At 39.8% G+C, this 17,966-nt stretch overlaps 1 protein-coding gene across 1 annotated transcript; it reads right to left on the bottom strand.

Moving 5' to 3' along the window:
• Positions 1 to 1,804: 1,804 nt before the first annotated feature.
• Positions 1,805 to 17,834, bottom strand: il17ra1a (interleukin 17 receptor A1a). The gene is made up of 11 exons (XM_050036512.1): positions 17,589 to 17,834; positions 15,897 to 15,921; positions 15,383 to 15,529; positions 15,099 to 15,220; positions 14,771 to 14,897; positions 12,829 to 12,876; positions 12,588 to 12,742; positions 9,825 to 9,899; positions 9,627 to 9,696; positions 7,017 to 7,133; positions 1,805 to 6,415 (listed from the first exon to the last, which is right to left on the bottom strand). Exons 1-11 carry the CDS (start codon positions 17,682 to 17,684, stop codon positions 4,959 to 4,961), a joined length of 2,439 nt encoding a protein of 812 aa, XP_049892469.1. The 5' UTR covers positions 17,685 to 17,834; the 3' UTR covers positions 1,805 to 4,958.
• Between the last annotated feature and the right edge of the window lie 132 nt (positions 17,835 to 17,966).

Here is a 17,966-nt window from a genome sequence, read left to right as displayed (position 1 = left end):
GACACATGCCAGGCGGGTGTCACAATGTGTTGCATCTTATGTCCACCTGCCACCTGCAGATCAGCTTTGATGTTAGCATTGCGGGGAAATGTTCAGTCAATTCAGCTGTAGACAATGCAATGGATTATTTATTCTAAACAATACAAATAAATAATGATAATTATTTATTTAAAACAATGAAATATAGATAATAATGAAATATTTTCACCAAATCCTGTCAAGGTCAGTGTTGCTTTTTCAGAGCTTTCAACCACATGTCACAGCCTTCCTCAACTTGTGTCACTCAGGAACTTTGGTCACATGATAACAGGTGGTTGTGTATGGCTGAAGATGGTAACCTCTGTCTCTGGTGTCACATGTGAATGTCCTTGATCTTTATCCAGTTTTCCAACACATTCTCACTCCCAACTCAGTGGCCCTACACATCAAATATGACATGCCAGGGACCCTCAAGCGTCACTTTTGGATGCTCAGGGACAGCCGGTCAGTTCATGCTCATTACATGCATTGTGTTTTTTCAAAATAAAGGTCTGATTTCCCTGAAAATGTACAGATTCACCTTTTTAAATGCATACAGGCTCTTAAAAGCACTCCGGCTTCTTCCCACAGTCCAAAGACATGTGGCTCTAAATTGGCTGTAAGTGTGAATGTTAGCATAAATGGTTGTCTGTCTCTANCAGGATAGGCGCTTATGGAAAATGAATGGATGAGACCATTTTACCAGAATTGCATTGCTAGGGCAACAGCTTGGGCCCATGTTTGCTTCCTGTCAATTGATGTCATTCACATACACTGCAAAACATGCCAACAGGAAATACACGAGGACCCATTTAGAAAAGGTTCCATACTCATGTCACATGACGACAGAGGTATCTCCATGAAGAAGACTGCTGATGTAGACTGTGAGATGTGGTTGAAAGTGAGTAAGTGGATCGAGATTTTTGTTTTTACAAAATCCAAAATGAACCTTCACTCTCAAAAATTCTGACTGTTGAATTAATAATTATGTCAGATTTATGGATTGTTGTTGATTTAGTGTGCAGACAGCTGCTATGATGGTGACCCTGATGTTTGACCTCTCTGTGGAGGATTACAGATCAGAGAGCTGCTGCTGTACACACACTACGATATGTTGACTGCTTCAGTGGTTCTCTCAGCTTTGTTTCTCATGTTGTACTGAGAATGGCTTCTGTTCGTTTATTGCTTGTCATATATTGCCAAAGTATTTCAAATGTTATATTTTATACTATTTTGTATTATTTCCTTGTGCCAGTAATCTGCTTAACTTTTGCATATGTATCCTGCGCTGTTGGAAAGGCTCTTTAACAATCTTGATTTGAATTTGCACATGAAGCTTACCACACAGTTTAATCACAAGCGGGACCATGTATTCACTTTAAACTGAAGTATAGTGGGCCTTTAACGTGCATGTACAAGCACAGTGCATAACCACACTGAAACTACCAAAGGCTTTCATGAACATGGATATTCAAAGGAGTCAATCGTGCCACACAGATTCAAATGGTTTCTCTTCTTTAGCCTACGTGCAATGAAAAACACAATGTGTGCAATCTTAAAACTCTCCTGTCTTATATTATATGGGCTTTCTTTTTCTTCGAACTTGTTTACAGGGAAAGAACATTGCTGTTGTTTACAGATAGGATTCTACCTGTACTGTAAAGTTGTGTGGTGTAAATCTGTGCTGATATAATCCAATCTATGTACTGTAGATGTAAGACAGAGTATTATGTGGTCGAAACCTGAAATAAATCTGAGGAAAGTACCATACAAAGTGGTTTGTGTATGATATTTATTATGGATTATTTAATAACAAAAGAAAATGATAAGTGCTCTAAACACAACAAAGGTGAGTGCCATCCGTGACATTATTTCACAAAGACCTTCACTGTCAAAAAAATGTAATCCTATCAAGGATAGAAAGACAACACATCACATCAAAATACTTACGTCAATGTCAATATTTCAATGTAGGAAAAAAAAAATCATCAATGTAGAGCCTCAACAGTAAACCTCAGATTTTGCTGTCAGTCTTTCAAAACACTATTCAGGGGCGTGACTTACAGGGGGGACAGAGGGGGCATGTCCCCACCACTTTTTACAAAACTATTATGTTAGACAAAAAGTATGGATGTTGGAATGGTGTTTGTATGTGACAGTATTGGGAGTATGGAAATAAAAATAAGTTAATTATACTAAGAAGAATTTTGAAAATGTGTATAAATCTTTATACCAACAGTATCTATTACACTGGAGCTAGGAGTGTCTGGTTAAAACATTGTAAGAGGAGATACATTTTAAAATCTTGAGCTCCACAGGGTTTAATGGAATTGTTTTTTGACATATCTCAAAAAGTATACAAGATTTAAAATCAGTTAATCTTTGCACACTTTGTAACAGACTGAAGCCTGAAATTGTCGCATGTCTAAAAATAAATACAACCTTACTTTGTGTTAATCATTGAGTGTGAAACTTTAAATTAAAAATTTTCGTAACAGGTTTGATTTTCTGCATTTTTTGCATCCGTCAGAAGCCTTTAAAGCAGTGGTACTCAAATGGTGGAAATCCTGTGCTGTGGGATATTGTGATAAGCACACATTATTACTGCAATATTCAACTGGGCCTATATCATAAGTTATGAATTAATTTTTAATTTTGATCTTTAATCAGTATGTTGTGTGCACCCATTTCCTAATAAAGAGGCAAACTCTCCCTAAAAAAATGTAATTTGATTTAATTTAAAAAACCTTTCACAGGGAACCTATTTGTCACCGTTCCTGCGAGGGAATTATAAGTGTGTTACACATCACATTATCTAACATTATTTTCCATTTAAATTGATGTGTTATTGGTGCTTTGATGTTATTTTAAAAAGTTTAAAATTAATTCTTAAATAATTTTGTTAATAAATATTTCATGAGTAATAGTTGGTTGTCAATTGTTATTTGGTATTACTATTATTACATTACATTTATGTTGTGATAAGAGTGACAACATGTTGAGTCTTTTGTGCACAGATATAAATACAGGTGTGCCTTGTTATTTTGGCTTTGGTATGCCCTGGACACAAAAAGTTTGAAAACCACTGCTTAAGAGAGCTGTTTGACCTAATCAGAAGAACAGGGACGCACAGAATCAATTCAGAACTCAGACAGCTCACTTTCAGCAGGTCAGATAGTAATACTCAGGTGGATGATGATGAAGAGGAGGAGGATGTGGACCGCAAACAGAATGTGGAGGTGAGCTCTGCCTTCTGATTGCAGGTACGGTGCCAAATGACAGACAAGGAGGGAGTGGTGACAGCCAGATAGGTAACCAGTGGAGAGGTAGTCTCGCTCACTGCGTCGACTCTCACTTTAAGATTGGAAAAAAAAACGCCCCGGCTTTTTTTATTTCTTTCAACCAATCACAATCGTTCTTGGCGTGCCACAGCAATGGTGCGCTTGCAAAAATATTGCCGGGGGGAAACAGGTTTTGGTGTAACACACCCACAAAAATATCACCTACAGGACGCGAACCATGGCAGAAAAATGGCTACATCCCCGCAAAATCAAACACCGCAAAAGTTAGTAAAGGACGTGTTGAAAACTGCTACACAACCGGAGGTGGTAGGGCGGGACTTCAGCGGGTGGCTCGTACCGCCCAATGAGAGGCTGATCTATGCAGCGGACTTCCGCCCACTCAGATTAGTGGAGAGGCAAAGGAGGAAATGCATTTTTTTTTCACTTTGTCACGTTACGAATTTTTGCATAACAAATAGAACAATAAAATGCATTAGAATCAGTGTGCAAGGTTTCTGTGCGTAACAATTTTTTTCGGATGACATACACACCTTTGAAATCAATTGACAACATATTCACAACCCATTGACAAAACTGACAAATAAACCTACACATTCATTGCAGCCACTGTGTCTACTTCTTTGTTCTACGGCATGATCACATTGATTTGTCTGAATCTGTTTTGATCAAACAACATATTCTGAAACTCATCAACATTGGATATGTTACATACAGACCCCACACTTTACTGGTCACAGAAACATGTCTTTGTTTGGAGCACTTAAACCTTCCTACATTCAGGTGATGCCGGTTAAAGTCGTTGAGGGTTTAGTGCATATTTATAAGTGTAGATTTTGGACTGGTCATGGTCAGACCTGGGATGGTTTGTAGCCGAGTGTGATGCAGTCAGGATGAGAGTCAGTACCTCCAATTCTGAAGCCATGGCTGTCTGCTGGAAAATGGTGGATTGCTACCTCTGGATTGGGAGTGAGTTCTTGCCCTAACCAAAGGCGTTCATGTATCTCAGGGTCTTGTTCACAAGTAAGGGTAAAATGGAGTGGGAGATGGACAGGCGGATTGATGCATTGTCGACAGTGATGCAGGTTCTGTGTCCACAACCAAACTGTTGTGGCGAAGAGGGAGCTGAGCCAGAAAGCAAAGCTCTTGATTTACCAGTCCATTTACGTCCCAACCCTCACCCATGGTGATATGCTTTGGGTAGTGACTGATAAGAAGATATCATGCACACAAGCAGCCAAAATGAGTTTCCTCTGTAGGGTGTCTGGGCTCAGCCTTAGAGATAGAGTGAAGAGCTCAGAAATCCAGAGGAGCCTAGGGTAGAGCCGCTTCTCCTTCATGTTGAAAGGGGCCAGTTGAGGTGGTTCAGGCAGCTGATCAGGATGCCTCCTTTCATTAGAGGTTTTCTGGGCACGTCCAACTGGTAGGACACCCCATGGCAGACCCAGAATATGCTAGATGGATTAAATATATCATCTGGCCTGGGAATGCCTTGGGATCTCAAAGGAGGAGCTGGAAAATTATGTTGGGGAGAGGGATGTCTGGAGTACCTTGCTCAGCCTGCTGCCCCCACGACCCAGCCCTGGGTAAGCAGATAAAAATAGATGGATGAATGGATGGATAGACTTTGGACTGAGAGTATCAGTACCCTTCAGGATCTAAGTCTGAGTATGCATTATGAAACAGCTCCTCCTGCAGCCTTCGCAGAGCCACCAGTGGATCCTCTTTGAAAGGGGGTTCCTGCTGGGAGGACATTTTGGAGATGTAGCCTTGATCAGATCCACTGCTTGGACCCTTTCCACTGGGTTCCAGAACCTCGTCCTCCTCCATCTCCACGGGCTGAGAGTGGCTGATTTCAGATGGAGGGAGATATTCACTCTGCATGCTGGTACAAGAGAATTCTTGAGGTGTTGAGTCCAGTGAGTTGTGTTGGGCCAAGCTTCTCTGGTACGAATGAGCAGGGAGTTGGCTGATAGGTAGCAGGGAATCCTCCTCCTCCTCGGTGGGAATTTGACCCACAGGTTCTTCCTTGAGGGAGAGCCAGTTCTGTCTTGGTGGTTGCAGGCTGTTCAAAACAGGTTCAGCTATGTAGACAGATGGACTGGGGCTGTGAGGATAAAGGTGATCTGGCCACACTTCACTCAGATTTGACGGATACTGATGTTTAAACTCAGGGTACACTGCTGGAGTAAGTTCTACCACTGACGACAGCTCGCGCTCTGGGTTCAGTTCAGGTGTAAGGACATGAACACTGTCGCAATTTTCATGGATTTCTACCTCATGGATGTATACAGGAGGCCCCTCCCTAATTAAAGGAACACACTCTAGGACTGGAGGGATCTGCAGCTGGTCAATGAGTGGGTTAGCCTCAGTCTTGACCTCCTCCTCACTCTCCACACACTCCTTCTCAAACCAATCAGGATTTTCCACCTGGTAGGCCTGGAAGGTTTCAATGGCATTCTTTAAGGCTTTACCTGAGGGACACTCAAAATAATCATCTCCTCCAATGCCTTTGATATGGTTGACCTGACCTGGTTGATACTTCTCCATGTCTAGGATGCGGAAGTACAGCTCTTCAAAATGCTTCATCAGCTTGTATTTGACTGTGATGTCAAAAACTGATGGCACATCTTGTTCGCTACTTATGTCATCGAAGTAAGCCACCACGTACTTGCCCTGCATGCCTGGCTGGTACATATCAGGTAGGAAGAGTTTGAGAAAGGGAGTGAGCATATCGTCAGTAGGGGAGAGAACATCTTCCCTCAGTGTCACCCGGCCTTGACCGCACATGGCCTTCCACTTTGCCTGTACTCCTTGCGAGCACAGCACCAGGATTTTGTCTGAAGGATTTTTAAGCTGTTGTCTTTGCCACTCAAGCCAGCAAATGCGCCCCACCATTCCGACCGAGGTGGTGTCTAACAGGTCCACCAGCACCTTGGTGCCACACTTGGCCTGGAGAAAGGCGCAGAGCTTTAGCACTACATCCCTGTAGAGGTGGTGGTCTTGGGAGTAGATGACCAGCACTTTGGGAGATTGGTTAAGCTGCTGCTGCCACGGTATCTTCTGTTTGACAGGTGCTCCAAGATCAACAGGTTTGCCTGAAAGTGCATGAAAGGACATATAAATGGCAACAGCAAAATGTACTTACATACAAACCAACAACCAAATAATAAACTTACAATGACCCACACAGGACTTAAATCCAGTCTCCTGGGTGAAAGACCCGTGCCTAGCACTTTTACCCAGTCTCATGGACTTTAATGCTTTTTATAATACGTCACTTGACCTCTGTCAGAAAGCTCTGAAGGAAAACTTCTCCCATGTGCAATGAAAGCAGCTTGTGGCCCTTACAAACACCAAACGATTAAACAGGAATATAATTTACATGAAAATATACACAGTGGATGTACTACTGGGTTCATGAATAGGTTACCAAGGACAAGGTGGGTTCAAGTTGGTATAGTGTAAATGGCCAGAAAAAGAGGTGGGTATACCTTGTGTACCTGCGTATACTACACCACTGGATAAACATAAATGGCTTAAACATGTATTTTGTGTACCAAACAAACAAATTGTCAATAAAATGTTACTGTATTAAGAAATAAACACATGCATTTGCTCTTTTCATAGCAACAATATAACCAATATTTCCCGGTTTTATAGAGCTAGACCTGAAAATGTATTGTATATGTGACTAACCTCGCTTTCGGCAGAAGATGTACATAGTAACTGCCATCACAACACACATTAATGCCACTCCCAGGGCAACAAAAATGTACAGGTACACAGGGTCATCGGGGGCATCTGTTGGCACCGCTGTGGAAATCAGAACACAATTAACTGGTTAGCATTTCCCATTAAGTGATGTTTTAGTCAAGCTAGTGACAAGGCTCTATGGATGGCAAAGTCAGTCGGTTGGTCGTCTGTCAGTATGGCCACAGGATTGATTGCTATGACAATTTGTACATTTATGGTCATCAGGGCTGAATCTCAATGATTTTGTTGATCCCCTAACTTTTCCTCCTTAGTGCCACTCAGTAACAGTTTTCACTTCTCTACTGAAACAGTTCCTACCAAGCATCCGGTATCCACGTCTGTCTGATCTGGTGTAAGTTTAGCCCACAATGGATGTCCGTCTCGGCCAATATTTAGCCCGAATGTCATCCAATATGTAAAGTACATAACAAAATTAAATTTGATGAAAACTGATGTTTGTGACCACAATAACCAAACTACAGATATTCCCAACTTGATACATGCTCACTGCTGAGAGCTCATGTTGGTTAAACAGTGGACTTTTTGAGATCAGTTCTGCCTTGAAGCACATAGAAAGATCTGATCTTATTCAAAGTGTCAGCCTGTGATTTTGAACATATTATTTGAATATAGTCTAAGCCTATAACTAATGTTTTGAAAAGTATAAATTCACATAATTCTCTAACAGCTAACTGAGTTGGTTCCCACATGATTGGGTCAGGTTTATGTTTTTCAATAACAGATCAAATTTCCATCAAAATGACTGAAGTAATTCTAGCATAAATCAAAAAAGTACAGTTTATATAATTAAATCAAATCAAACTGAAATAAATACACTGCGAGAATTTGAGTAAATAAAGGTCATAGAATCGATCTAATTTACTTTTTTAAAGTGGATATAATTACTGTTAATAAATAGCAAAATAAATTAAAAAAATATGTATTTCAAGTTGTTGAATTTACTTAAATTAGGTTTATGTAATAACTGTTTATAATCTTAATGTATTTTAAAGATGGTGAATTTACTTTATTAAAATGTATGTAAATTCTGTTATTAAATTCTATATATTTCAAACACGTTGAATTTACTTAAACCAAGTTTATGTAACTATTGTTAATAAATTCTTCATATTTCAAACATGTTGAATTTACTTAAATTAAGTTTATGTAATTACGGTTAGTAAATTCTATGTAATCTATACATGTTAAATTAACTTATTTAAGGTTTATGTAATTACTGTTAACAAATTCTATGTATTTCAAAAAGGCTGAATTTACTCTAACAAAGTCTACGTGATTATTGTTTATAAATTCAATGTATTTCAAATATGTTGAATATCAGCGTATTAAAAATAAATAAAATGTAATGACATAAACTTTATTAATGTAAATTAGGTACATTTTATGAGCTGGCGTTACATAAATTCCCATAGTCCATTAATCTGTTTTATCTAATTTAATTACAAAAATTGTACTTTTTTGGTTTATGTTAGAATTGCTTGACTCACTTGGAGGAAATTTTATATGTAACTGAAATATGCAAACGATAGACCAAATATTTCCGGGGCGTCGGTGGCTTAGTGGTAGAGCAGGCACTCCATGTACAAGGCTGTTGCAGCAGCGGCCCGGGTTTGACTCCAGCCTGTGGGGTCACTCCCCTTCTCTCTCCCCCCTTCACGCTCTTCTGTCCTACCGATTAAAGGCTTAAAAATGCCCAAAACATATCTTTAAAAAACAAAACCAAAAAAAAAAAAAAAATATTTCCTTTGGGGGCATTCCCACCGGTTTCAGCTCTACTTTGTATTTACTGCTAAATTGTTTAGTTTTGTTGATTGATACACTTTTCCTTATTGTTTCATCCTTTTTCTCACTTACATCTTCATCCCTTACATTTACAGTAACAAGAAGATGTGAGGAGAAGAAGGAATTAAGGAAACATTATGCCTTTAAAAGTGTGCCATTGGGCTTGAAACTGTTCAGTGTATGTAACTGTCCTTTGTTATACTGGTGAAGCAAAAGGTTAAATGGAAAATGGAAAAACAGGCTTCAGAAAACAAAATTTTCCACTAACAGGTAGCTGCATTTCCTAATGTAAGCTGAATAGCAGCTGTACAAGCTGAAATTAAACTGTCTTGGTGTAGGGAGAGTTTATCTATCAGCATTTATCTCTCCTGGCTATCATTTAATACTTTAGTGCCTCCTTTCACAAAGCACACTCCCTCTTCATAACAGCCGCTGTGGTTCAGCAGTGAACACACACCACTGTGGAGGAAGTAGTGTGAGGAATGTTGTGAACAGAGTTTGCCACACAGGTAGAGCTCCATCTATTTTCACTGACGTGGCCAACTGCTGTGGAAAGCAGGTGTTGCTTGTATGTCCTGATTGATCAGGAGCTTCGCCACTGGTAGGTTATCCAAACAGCACTTCTTTTTCCAAATAAAGCCGTATCTTATCTTATATGGTTGTGTTTTGTGAGACAAAGACATGTTGTACTGTAACCATCAGACAGCGCCTATAGTTACTTAGCCATGATACTGATTTCTGCCAACATACCAGGACAAATATCCAGAGTTCTCTTTCGACGGACGCAGTCCGGGCCACATTGTGGGAAAAGAGGATTGATCTGCAGAGAAGAATAAAAATCCTGTTAACTCTGACAACAGGGTCAAATGTGATCATAGAGAATGTAGAGGAAAAAAAGTTTAGTAATGCGCTAACATCATACAGCAAAACAGATTTGAAAAGATTTACCTGAGCATCAAACTGGCAGCAAGATCTCGGCCATTTATCAAGGCTGAATGTTACATTCAGGGTCGTCTGATTAGCCTGGAGAAGAGAGTTTTTTTCATGCACATAGTTTTATTATTTAGGCACAGCATTTAAGGCTACATTCACATGAACATAGCTTTGTTATAAAACTGTAAAGTGCTGCAGGAATGAGTCCTAAAACCTGGAAATGAATTAGCATTTTAATGCACTTCCAGTTCTCTCATCTCAAAGATGCCTGAAATAAGGTTTGTGGTTAACACAAGCTGCAGAGACTTGAATGTTTTTTATTCTCTGACATAGAATACGTCAGTAAATACCCCTCTTGTGAATTTTGAAGAGTTTCCTTGTTTCAAAAAGGAAGTTGCTAACAAGTGGCTAGAGGACACTACATAACGTCATCACGGCAAACACCACTTTACAGCCTCGTAGCGGTGGCAACACTGAAGTCATGCGACTGTGGTGTAGTTTGTTTATACCCTAATGTTAGCATTTTACTTCTGGTGATTACATTTAGGTTTCAAACATAATAAAAGAGGTGTTCATTTGCAAAGATTATCTTGCTGAGCAAAACCTGTAAGTCTCATAAATGTTTGTTTGCCACAGATCCTATTATCTGCAATTATCAAAAATCCAACTGAAAAATCCCATAGGCATTTTGTCGACGAAACCAGGGTGAAATTAACTTCCTGGTCAGCCTACAAGAATGTGTCATCCCTGCACCACTCTAGTGCTACAGTTACACCTAGGGTCCACACCACTCTGGTGTTTTGATGGTGATGTTCCATCCATCCCCTGTTTCCATCCAAGGGGTCAGTGTGGACATTGTAGAGGACTATAAGTACCTGGGGGTACACATTGACAATAAACTGGACTGGGTTAAGAACACTAACGCTCTCTACAGGAAGGGCCAGAGCCGTCTCTATTTTCTGAGGTGACTGAGGTCCTTCAACATCTGCCGGACTATGCTCAGGATCTTCTATGAGTCTGTGGTGGCCAGTGCTATCCTCTATGCTGTTGTGTGCTGGGGCAGCAGGCTGAGGGTGGCGGACGCCAACAGACTCAACAAACTGATCCGCAAGGCCAGTGACGTTGTGGGAATGGAGTGTGACTCTCTGATGGTGGTGTCAGAGAGGAGGATGCTGTCTAAGCTACGAACTATCTTGGACAATGTCTCACACCCACTCCACCATGTGCTGGTCAGGCACAAGAGTACTTTCAGTGGGAGACTCATACCACCAAGATGTACCACTGAGCGCCACAGGAAATCATTCCTGCCTGTGGCCATCAAACTGTACAACTCCTCCCTCTGAGTGGCCCTGAGACTTTTTCACACACTGCAATAATTTAATTTAACTTGTGCAATAACCCCATTCACCCTGACTGTATATATTCTGTTTGTGTAAATAATCTTGTTCAGTTTACAATATATATATGTATATATATATATATATTTATTTACGTTTATGTTTGTTAATAATTCCTGTTTATTTAACTATATATTTGTAAATACTATTGTTTAAATTTCTTATATTTTCACGTATCTTTCCTCTCTTGCAAGGAGCACCTGTAACATAAATAATTTCCCTTCGGGGATCAATAAAGTATTTCTGATTCTGATTCTGATTAAAAAGCCCTAGAACAGAGACCTTTGAAAACACTGTTGACCCCGTTATATTTTGAAAATTGTGAGGTTACGTTTCAGACGGGTGGAAACAGAGCGTTTTGAAAATGATAACGCAGACACCCACATTCACTTCCTGATTGGGTCTTATCAGTCATGACGTTTGAAGCCAAAGCATTAAAGCTGGGTCTGCATATCTTTTGTGATTGCATCATTCTTATGTGGGTACTACTTTCCCATTGCCATGGTTTCCTCTGATATATCACAGTATTTGGTTTCCAACGACTCTTCTTTTCCACAAACAAATCTTACTTCTTACTTTTAGCCATCTGCATAGTATTTTCTGTAACTAAGCAACCAACCATAAAGTAGACAACTTCCCTCTGTCAACATCAGCACGCACATGCCCAGTGAAGGTGAATGGTCATGTGATATGTGTTTTTAGGCTTGTTAGTATGGAAGGAGATTATTTTTTAAAATGCTGCTAAGACATTTGAGCGATTGTTTTCATTTTAAAATACCATTTTTCCTTTAATTTGACAGTTTCTTGCGTACATGTAGCTAAGACCAGTGCAGTTTAATATAGCAATCCACCATAAATCACGTGTTTCATTGAGGGTAGACTTTAAATTGTATCCTCTCCTCATATCACAATACAATTCAACAGCACCACAGACTACAGCTTGGTTTGTGCTTTGAAGAGGGGAGCAGAAAGTTTACCCACTGGGCAACAACTCTGTCCACTCTCACTCTGTCTTGTATAATAATGTAGGTACTGGTCAAGACCATTCATTCCTAAGAAAGGACAGAAGTTATCCCTAATGAACTGCAGCTCATGCCTCTGTGAGGAGACATACATTCAAGTAGTTTGCAAATATAATGAGCAGCCTTTTTTACAGTCAGAAACAGAGCGCAAGGGCACAGTTTCCTGTACTGACATAAAGAAAAAAACTGGGGTAAAAACTAGGCTAAGGTAAGAAACACAGGATGTTGTAATGAGCACATCCAGTAAGGTTCTGGGTCAAATCACCGAAAAGGAAAATACATTCATCTTCTATGTGAGACAGCCTACTGCGCAAGTAGTCTTCAAATACAGCTGAATGTCCAGCATGATGTGGCCTTACCTTGTATGTACGGACTACATGCTGGGTAGTGGAGCACTTAACAATGACTATGTACTCCTCACAGAGTGTATCAGGAGTGAAGCTGACAGCCAGTGCAGATCTTCCACTGACTGCAGTGATCGGAGTCAGACTGATGTTGGGCTGCCACAGACTTCCTACAGTACAGCAACGAGACAAAGTGTTAGAAGTGTTTTATGTGACTGACTCACTTTTACTGGACTTTGGAATATCAAGGACTCACCTCTCTCTATGCAAAACTGGGTCATCTGCATTCTGGGATCTTGACAATCTGAGTGAACAAGAGAATTAATCAGAGTCGAATCCCGAAGACCAAAAGTTCTGTAACGTGATGACAACACAGGATGCACAAAATCTCCCTACTTTGTTTATTTCAGCTAAAACATAGTTGTTTTGAGTTTAGGAAGCTGCGCAAGAGCTGCATGAATCATCTCACATGTATTCTGTTTCCAGATCTGTGTGCTGCCTACGACTTCTGAAGCTGCTGACTTGGTATCCATTCCAGATACTTCATATTTCAGTACTGTTCATAGTCCTGTATATTCAAGTTAACTACTTCATTTAGGCTCCACACACACACACATACACACACACACACACACACACACACACACACACACAGAACAGATTGATAAGATGAGTCACATAAGAACAAATACAAAAACTGGGAGATGTATTTAATTAAACACAAATACAGAAACACATTTAATTAGAATTATCGCCCCATTGTTATATGCCTCCACAACCTGTTAAGTTTCTCTCACAGTTTATATCTATGTCTGTGAAACCATGGATGCTTCACACACATCTTCCCCCCGACAGCACAGAAGATCTATACAATCAGCACAATTTCATGGTGGACACCCACGATTAGAGTCACCAATTCACTATCTGACCAAATGTCTCCCCTTCTGTTCCTGAGATATGACTAATTAGACATTTGTGTGAAATTTTATCATAATTAGAGTTATGGCCATTTTTATTTTTAAGATCACTGTGACCTTGACCATAAAATTCTTATCAATTCATTCTTAAGTCGAGGTGGACGTTTGGGCCAAATGTGAGGAAATTCTCTCAAGGTGTTCTTAAATAATCACGTTCATTAGAATGAGGATGATGCAAGGTCACAGTAACCTTGACCTTTAACCACCTAAATCTAATCAGTTTATTGTTGAGTCCAAGTGGACATTTGTGCCAAATTTACAAGGTGCCCTTGAGATACTGCATTCATAAGAATGGGACGGACAAACAAATGGACAGACAACCCGAAAACATAATGCCTTCACCCACAGCTGTCTCTGAGGCATATGAAAATAACACCTAACTAACCCATAGGGTAAACCAAACAGTGATAGGAGTATGAACAAACCAGAAACTCTTCCTGGGGCTTCTGCTCAATCCAAAACAACAACAAAAACCAACTGCTAAATTTGACCATAGACTGTATAAAATAATGGACGTAGCCATCATGACACTCATTAGATTGTAATGAGAGTTTAGCATTCAGGCCGTTGCCATCTTGGATTTTTGGAGCCAAAACTGATCATATTTGGATGAGAGGCAGGAGTAAACCCAAACGCTAGCTGCTAGCTTAGTTAGCACAGTGCCTTTATAGCTATGGTTAACTGTGATACTGGTAATGTAAATGCTAATTTTCACTGCTACAAAACAGGCTTAAAACCATTAATATAAAATGTATATACCTGAAAACCTGAACATCCGACTCCTCAGAGTGTGAATTTGGGGTTACACCAAGGTTTCATTACCTAACCAATGCTGTACCATGGTAGCAACTTGTCAGGGTATGGCACCCACCTGTCACTCGGAGTGGCCATGCCCTTAATTATGTGTAACTTAACTTATGCTTTAATAACATATAAACAGGTGAGTTTTATAAGAATTCATCCCCTGTATAGTTGTAATGAATGGAGAAATTAGCTATAGAGACCAGAACTGTTTTTGTACCTGGCTGTAAACATGTTTATTTCCGCTGTAAAACTGGACATGTTAACATGGGGGTCTACGGGGATTGACTCGCTTTTGGAGCCAGCCTCAATGGCCATTAGAGGAACTGCAGTTTTTGGTTCTTCAAGGTTGCTGCTTGTTCCTGGTACATGCCCTCAGTCCAAAACAACAACCAACTGCTGGCTTTGACTTCAACTCACCAGGAACGCTGACATCTCTGCTGACGTCGTACATGCTGTGGCCCATCTCTGGTTTGGGGATGTTGAAGACAGAGACATGGTATTTTTGACCAGGGTCCAGCACCAGCATGTTAGCTGAGAATGACCACTGAAAACACAAAATAACACTAGCTGTCAGCAACTTCCAAACTACACATATACAGTACATACATATACATACAAACTGAAAAACATACTATAAAATAAATGTTACCTGTATGTATAAAAAATATAGAATGTTACATCATAATGGCCATGAAATTTGATAATGTCACTGTAAGTGCTATGTAAGTTGTTGTGAGCCACCCACCTTCTCCCCTGATGGACTCCTCATTGAGAGCCTGTCTTTGAAAGAATATCGAACACAAAGGTTCTGGTTGGTGGTGATTACCAGAACATGAAGCTCGGTGGCTCTCAGCCCAGCGATGCTGCCTGAGGAGAAACACAGCAGAGGTCACTTTCTGTCTTCACTGCAGCACATCAAATAAAGCTTGTCATCACCGACAATTACGAATCCATTTTTCCCTGTCTTATTACTCCTTCTTGCATCTTGCATCATTTTTATGTCATACTTGAGACAGCAGACTGACTCACCATCATCCCTTATCGTCCAGTTTGCCATCAGGACAGGCTGAAGCTGTCCTGCCTCATCCCGCCTGGTGCCCACAGACACCTGCAGCCCCTCTGGACTGCTGGGAGTGTACTGATGCACATCCAGCCATTTACTGTCCATACAGTTACCTGCACAGACACACACACACACTGAAGGCCAGAGAGCTTGGATTTTCCCACACACATTCTATCATTGTTTCTTCATTTAAATGCAAGAAAGTATTGGGGGGGAAGAAAGGATGCTTATTATATTACATTCAATTTCTGCCAATATATTCCCCTAAATCCTACACACTGGATCTTTAAGACAGAGAAAGTATGTGCCTAATATTGGTGACTAAATATGTCTAACAATATTATTATAACCCTTCAGAATCCAAACATTAAATCTGTGAAGGTAAGGGTGCAGACTACTGAGCAGTGTTCTGTTTTCTCAACATGTGATGAAATATAACAAGGATAAAAGTACAAGGAAGGAAGAGTAAAATGTACTCACTGATGGTGACTGTGCATTCCAAACCCTATCACAGGAAAAAACGGAGAAGATTATACACTTAATTTTTTTTTACTTAAGTGATAAGTCAACTTTTCAGCATCACACAAAACACTATTAAATATTATATCAATATCAAACATCAACACTGACAAAGGAGTTAAGGGCAGTAAAGAGGCCGTCCCTGCTTTGGTCAATCATCACTACTGTGACTGTGACTGGCAGCTAGGGCTGCAACTAACATTTGTTTTCATTGAAAAATGTCAATCAGTGTTTCCCAAAGACCAAGATGACATTCTCAAATGTCTTGTTTTGTCCACAGTCCAAAGATATTCAGTTTACTGTCATAGAGGCATCAATAAACTAGAAAATAGTCTCAATATTTAAGTAGCTGGAATCCGAGAATTTTGACTCATTTTTCTTAATCTTTAAGATTCTAGTATCTTAATAAGTTGTATGTGAAACACTAAACAACAATGTCTGTTTCCAGAAAACTCAAGGTAATCCACAGTCCTTGTCAGCAGTTTCATGTAGGAACTATTTCCTGTCTACTGAACTACACCCACCAACCGCATCACAAGAAATTAGCCAGCAGCTACCAAGTAGTATTGAAACTTCTCCAGTCAAACAGATACCTGCACTTAATCCTTTTAATAATCACATCTAGAAAAAAGACTTATTTGTAGGGTTTTGCTTGCAGCCAATCAATGCACGTTTTCTTTCATTTAAAGCAACACATGATTGGTCCACTAGGGCAGCTGCTGCAACCTGTGCAATCTGTGGTGTGGTGAAGTCGAGCGTGATGTATTTACAAAGTAGGCAGTTCGGCATTCCAAGATGCTACCAGGATGTTTGAGAGTATGGCTACACCACATGCCTGTGGCATCTGGTGGCATGTTATGCAATCACATGATTTCATTCACATGATGGGTATCATGTGAAGAAGAAACAAAAGGTATCAACTGACATACTTTGTTGGTATTGATATCATCTGGTGCTGGAACAATACCCAGCGCTTATTTTAATTAATAGTTTGAAACTGCTAGCTAACCTGAGCTGATGATACAGTTCAGCTGAGGAGGAAACCATAATGTTTATGGTGTCTTGATGATTTTCGAGAGATACATTGTTGTTGAGTTATTCAAATGTATTTTTGGGCACTTTGACCACCTCAGGCCAAATGCCATCTAGATCCATTATACTGGGGAGAAGGCAGACATCTCTACAGCAAATATCTCCAACACTTGGCAACTCACACCAAAACTATCTAGACTGATAAACAACGCTACAGATAAGAGGAAAAATATGTGTTTCTGATTTTGGGGTGAACTGTCCCTTTAAAAAGCTCTATTCTTCTCTAGTTTTAGAAAACTAATCAACTTTTTGTGACGTGATTGTCATGTTTTGTTACATATTATTGTTACCACATCAAGAAAATGCTGTCATAATTATTGCCACTATTATTTTGTCCACATTACAAGCCCCATAATTATAACCAGGAAAGTGCTTCCTGATTAAATAACATTTAAAATAACCAAATAGAAATAAAAAATACAGTGCTGTAGGTTATATGAGAATTTGCTTCAGAAAATGTAAGAGAAAGTAAAGGAGAATCAAAACCTGACTAAATTCAGTAAATCAGTATTGGCCGAACATGAACACCTTGAACAGTCAGTTTATTGAAAGTGAGCTTACCTGTCTGGAGCAGTTGAGGGGAGGCCATGTTGAAACCCTCACCGCGCACGACAGCGACACACACACAAACACCAAAACTGCTCGAAGAACTATCATTATGAAGTTAGAATACTACAGAGAATACAGTCTAAGTCCCTGCCATTAAAAAAACATTTCAGACAGAGTTCCACACTAAAGAGAAAACACACTGAGAGAGAGAGTAAGTGACTGACGGTCGTGTTAACAGTAAAACTTCCTGCTATCTATGTAAATCACCTGCTCTGTTTACAGTAAGTTACCTCATGCTGCATTCAGGTCGCTTGGGAATATAGAGTACTATTGTGTTGATTTTAGCCAAGGCTATTATAGATTACTAAAACTGAACTCAAAGCTAAAACT

This window comes from Epinephelus moara, chromosome 23 (assembly GCF_006386435.1).
Source record: "Epinephelus moara isolate mb chromosome 23, YSFRI_EMoa_1.0, whole genome shotgun sequence".
Classification (NCBI taxonomy): Eukaryota; Metazoa; Chordata; class Actinopteri; order Perciformes; family Serranidae; genus Epinephelus; species Epinephelus moara.
The sequence above is the reverse complement of the archived record's forward strand: the minus strand, read 5'-3'. Positions and strand labels throughout refer to the sequence as shown.